Below are 6000 nucleotides of genomic sequence, written 5' to 3'. Positions count from 1 at the left end.
AGCTAATTTTACACCAGAAAGCCAGGACAGAGCATAAGAGCTGGCATGGCCGTACACTGTCCAGACTTGGTAGAGTCGTTGTCCTCACAAAGATGCTCTTCTAACCATTCTCTGATTTCCAGAAGATCCAGTTCAGGTTACCCTGGGTTCTCCTTACAGGAACTTCTTACTCTCATCAGTGACTCTGTCTTGGGTGGTCGGACACCGAGGCTTAGTGATTCTGTTCTGTGCAAGCGGAAGTATCAAGGTGATCACCACCTCCCTGACTCCCCCAGTTATTAATATGCAATTGTTTCACAAATTACTCCATTCAATAAGGATAGTGTAAAAGACGTGATATTTAATGTGTACACACAGTGATGTCACGGTCTCATTTACATGTTATACCCAGAGTGATGTCACTCTCTCATTTACATGTTATACCCACAGTGATGTCACTCTCTCATTTCCATGTTATACCCGCAGTGATGTCACTCTCTCTTACATGTTATACCCTCAGTAATGTCACTCTCTCTTACATGTTATACCCTCAGTGATGTCACTCTCTCTTACATGTTATACCCTTTGATGTCACTCTCTCTTACATGTTATACTCGCAGTGAGGTCACCCTCTCACGTTACATCCGCAGTGAGGTCACTCATTTCCATGTTATACCCGCAGTGATGTCACTCTCTCATTTCCATGTTATACCCGCAGTGATGTCACTGTCTCATTTCCATGTTATACCCGCAGTGATGTCACTGTCTCATTTCCATGTTATACCCGCAGTGATGTCACTCTCTCATTTCCATGTTATACCCGCAGTGATGTCACTCTCTCATTTCCATGTTATACCCGCAGTGATGTCACTCTCTCATTTCCATGTTATACCCGCAGTGATGTCACTCTCTCATTTATATGTCATACCCGCAGTGATGTCACTCTCTCATTTACATGTTATACCCACAGTGATGTCACCAGGTTTAGCCAATCACTTCAGAACATGATATCCCATAATGCTTCACAAATATGGCATCTATTTCTGTCAACGTTCCTCATTCCCCATACAGCTGTCACTCAGGAGATTACTATGATTGATAATCAAATGCTTAGGACCCTCATAAATGGGCCTCGGTCAGCATTCTGGTGGCTCCCAGACTTTCCCTGTTATATTATTTGTTTATTATTATTCATTATAGGTGGATTGTTGTGTGGAAAACGTACCAATGTTTTATCTAGTGATGGCACTGTGTACTGTCCATTCTGCTATTGCTGGCTTTCAAAACAAAGAAATTAGCCAAACAATTTGCAGCGTTTGCAATGGTTACAGTATTGTGTTTCATGTCTATCAGTTCATGTTTATGTAATGTCTTTTTTTATGTCTAACAAGATTTGATTCGTCTGTAAAACATTTCCCACACTCAGAGCATGGAAATGGTTTCTTACCCGTGTGACTTCTCTGATGTATGATAAGATGTGATTTCTGTGTAAAACATTTCCTACACTCAGAACATTTAAATGGCTTCTCACCTGTGTGACTTCTCTCATGTTTAACAAGATTTGATTTGTCTGTAAAACATTTCCCACACTCAGAGCATGGAAATGGTTTCTCACCTGTGTGACTTCTCTGATGTGTAACAAGATTTGATTTCTGTGTAAAACTTTTCCCACACTCAGAGCATTGAAATGGTTTCTCACCTGTGTGACTTCTCTGATGCCCAACAAGATTTGATTTCTGTGCAAAACATTTCCCACACTCAGAACATGGATATGGCCTCTCACCTGTGTGACTTCTCTCATGTATAACAAGATCTGATTTCTGTGTAAAACATTTTCCACACTCAGAGCATGGAAATTGCCTCTCGTCTGCGTGACTTCTCTGATGTTTAACCAGAATTGATTTCCGTGCAAAACATTTCAAACACTCAGAACATGGAAATGGCCTCTCACCTGTGTGACTTCTCTCGTGTATGACAAGAGCTGATTTCTGTACAAAACATTTCCCACACTCGGAGCATGGAAATGGTTTCTCACCTGTGTGAAGTCTCTGATGTATAATAAGATGTGATTTCCTTGTGCAACATTTCCCACACTCAGAACAGAGAAAGTTTTTATCACCTGTGTGAGCTGCACTGTGTGTAGCAATATTGGAGGTATCAGAGGAACAATCCTCACAGTTAGCTGAATCAGATGATATATCTGCACTGGTAGGTACTGGGTGTATATATAGAGAAATGGAGTTGTCTCTTGTAGAATCCTTTGCAATGTTATCTTCTGTTTTAAAATGTGGAGATAAAATGAGATCTTCCTCCGAGGTATTCCTGCTTGTGCCTCCATCTGCTGGAGATAAAATAAAAAGTGTATTGATATTGACTTTTTACCACTTTTATTTTATGTAACTAGGAATAAATATTCAAACTATTACTAAGTTCACAATGGTAAGTGGTTTTATCTCTTTTTCCATTTACATCTCATTCACAAAATAACAACGATGACTTATATCTTACAATATAATACAGTATATATAATATACTGTGAGTGAGGGGTACAGACGCCACATAATGGAGTGAGAAAGAGAGAAGGAGTATAATAGAGGCTGATGGCTCCTGATGTATAAGATACACCAGAGAGTGTGGGGAGGAGAATGGTCAGATCTCTGGGCTGGTAACACACAGTGACATGATGTGAGGGGGAGAGCAGGAGTATAATAGGGGCTGATGGCTCCTGATGTACGAGATACACCAGAGAGTGTGGGGAGGAGACTGGTCAGATCTCTGGGCTGGTAACACACAGTGACATGATGTGAGGGAGAGACCAGGAGTAGAATAGGGGCTGATGTCTCCTGATGTATGAGATACACCAGAGAGTGTGGGGAGGAGACTGGTCAGTTCTCTGGGCTGGTAACACACAGTGACATGATGTGAGGGGGAGACCAGGAGTATAATAGGGGCTGATGTCTCCTGATGTATGAGATACACCAGAGAGTGTGGGGAGGAGACTGGTTAGATCTCTGGTCTGGTAACACACAGTGACATGATGTGAGGGGGAGAGCAGGAGTATAATAGGGGCGGATGTCTCCTGATGTATGAGATACACCAGAGAGTGTAGGGAGGAGACTGGTCAGATCTCTGGGCTGGTAACACACACTGACATGATGTGAGGGGGAGAGCAGGAGTATAATAGGGGCTGATGGCTTCTGATGTATGAGATACACCAGAGAGTGTGGGGAGGAGACTGGTCAGATCTCTGGGCTGGTAACACACACTGACATGATGTGAGGGGGAGAGCAGGAGTATAATAGGGGCTGATGGTTCCTGATGTATGAGATATACCAGAAAGTGAGGGGAGGAGACTGGTCAGATCACTGGGCTGATAACACACAGTAACATGATGTGAGGGTCAGAGCAGGAGTATAATAGGGGCTGATGGATGCTGACTCTCCCACTGGGCAGATACATTCCCCTCATTAGATTGTACTGACAGAGGAAGGTGTAGGATAAGAGATTACTGTAGTGACTGAGTAAGGAGAATATGCGACTCTTCTCTGTAACAAATGTTTATTACTCACCTGTGCTGATATATGTAGGGATTTCTTCCTCCTTACACTGCTGATCACCCCTCAAATACGTCTCTTCTTCTCCCTCTGTATCTTCTGCCTTCATATCAGTCACATGCGTCTCTTCTTCTCCCTCTATAACTTCTGCCTTCATATCAGTCCCATACGTCTCTTCTTCTCCCTCTATATCTTCTGCCTTCATATCAGTCACATACGTCTCTTCTTCTCCCTCTATATCTTCTGCCTTCATATCAGTCACATACGTCTCTTCTTCTCCCTCTATATCTTCTGCCTTCATATCAGTCACATATGTCTCTTCTTCTCCCTCTATATCTTCTGCCTTCATATCAGTCACATACGTCTCTTCTTCTCCCTCTATATCTTCTGCCTTCATATCAGTCACATATGTCTCTTCTTCTCCCTCTATATCTTCTGCCTTCATATCAGTCACATACGTCTCTTCTTCTCCCTCTATATCTTCTGCCTTCATATCAGTCACATATGTCTCTTCTTCTCCCTCTATATCTTCTGCCTTCATATCAGTCACATACGTCTCTTCTTCTCCCTCTGTATCTTCTGCCTTCATATCAGTCACATACGTCTCTTCTTCTCCCTTTATATTTGTCAGATCTTCACCCTGAATAACCCATAGATAAATGAATGCTTTATTAATGCCGGACATCATTACTCAGAGTAATCGGGAGACTATCAGAGTATTAGACACACAGCTCTGTACAGACCATACAGTGCAATGGTTCTCAGTCATATCCCGCTGGGTTCCCCCTTCCAGTTCATTTGCCTTATTTGTACCCCTGACATTTGTAAAAAATATACTTTGAATTAGATACAATATTTATGATCCATTACATATAAACTCAATTAACAAGAAAATCATACAATAAATCTGTGATCCCCATCTGCTTTTTCATACAGGGATAACGAGTTTTATGGTAAGAACTTACCTTTGTAAAAACTCTTTCTGCAAGGTACACTGGGCTCCACAAGGCGCCCACCCTGACGCACTTAGCTTCTTTGGGTGGATATGGCATTAGCAGCTGACATAGGGGTGTAGAGTAGGATCTTGATCCGAGGCACCAACAGGCTCAAAAGCTTTGACTGTTCCCAAGATGCATAGCACCGCCTCCTCTATAACCCCGCCTCCCTGCACAGGAGCTCAGTTTTTAGTTAACCAGCCCAATGCAGTAGCAGGAAAAGAGACGACAACGGTTAGTAGCCACATACACCACACTCTCACGACTGGAGAAGTGTCAGCGGCTAATGCCATATCAACCCAAAGAAGCTAAGTGCGTCAGGGTGGGTGCCTTGTGGAGCCCAGTGTACCTCGCAGAAACAGTTTTAAACAAAGGTAAGTTCTTACCATAAAACTCGTTTTCTGCTGCGGGGTATACTGGGCTCCACAAGGAAAGACATAGGGGATGTCCTAAAGCAGTTCCTTATGGGAGGGGACGCACTGTAGCGGGCACAAGAATCCGGCGTCCAAAGGAAGCATCCTGGGAAGTGGCAGTATCGAAGGCATAGAACCTTATGAACATGTTCACAGAGGACCACGTAGCCGCCTTGCACAATTGTTCAAGGGTCGCACCACGGTGGGCCACCCAAGAAGGTCCAACAGACCGAGTAGAATGGGCCGTAATGTGAGCAGGAGCTGACAGACCAGCCTTCACATAAGCATGTACAATCACCATTCTAATCCATCCATCTAATCTGGCCAAAGTCTGCTTGTGAGCAGGCCAGCCCCGTTTGTGAAATCCAAACAGCACAAAGAGAGAATCAGATTTCCTAATAGAAGCAGTTCTCTTCACATAGGGGGTAATTCTGAGTTGATCGCAGCAGGAACTTTTTTAGCAGTTGGGCAAAACCATGTGCACTGCAGGGGAGGCAGATATAACGTGCAGAGAGAGAGAGATTTGGGTGTGGTGAGTTAAATCTGCAATCTAAATTGCAGTTTAAAAGTAAAGCAGCCAGTATTTACCATGCACAGAAACAAAATAACCCACCCAAATCTAACTCTCTCTGCACATGTTATATCTGCCCCCCTGCAGTGTACATTGGTGGTCATTCAGAGTTGTTCGCTCTGTATTTTTCTTCGCATCGCAGCGATTTTCCGCTTACTGCGCATGCGCAATGTCCGCACTGCGACAAGTAAATTTGCTATGCAGTTAGGAATTTTACTCACGGCTTTTTCATCGTTCTGGTGATCGTAATGTGATTGACAGGAAGTGGGTGTTACTGGGCGGAAACTGGCCGTTTTATGGGTGTGTGTGAAAAAACGCTACTGTTTCTGGGAAAAACGCAGGAGTGGCCGGAGAAACGGAGGAGTGTCTGGGCGAACGCTGGGTGTGTTTGTGACGTCAAACCAGGAACGACAAGCACTGAACTGATCGCAGATGCTGAGTAAGTCTGGAGCTACTCAGAAACTGTTGAGAGGTCTAATCGCAATATT

General features: G+C 43.6%; 1 protein-coding gene across 1 annotated transcript in view; it reads right to left on the bottom strand.

The window, feature by feature from the left end:
* Positions 1 to 318: 318 nt before the first annotated feature.
* LOC135057095 (zinc finger protein 84-like) overlaps positions 319 to 6000 on the bottom strand; it is a 150308-nt gene continuing 144626 nt past the window's right edge. Inside the window, exons 8-9 of the mRNA XM_063962995.1 lie at positions 3549 to 4173; positions 319 to 2320 (exon numbers count right to left, since the gene is read on the bottom strand). Of these exons, the coding sequence (XP_063819065.1) occupies positions 1329 to 2320; positions 3549 to 4173 (1617 nt within the window). The 3' untranslated portion in view covers positions 319 to 1328. The remainder of the gene's footprint in view (positions 2321 to 3548; positions 4174 to 6000) is intronic.

This window comes from Pseudophryne corroboree, chromosome 3 (assembly GCF_028390025.1).
Source record: "Pseudophryne corroboree isolate aPseCor3 chromosome 3, aPseCor3.hap2, whole genome shotgun sequence".
NCBI lineage: Eukaryota > Metazoa > Chordata > Amphibia > Anura > Myobatrachidae > Pseudophryne > Pseudophryne corroboree.
This window is presented reverse-complemented; position numbering and strand designations above follow the sequence as displayed.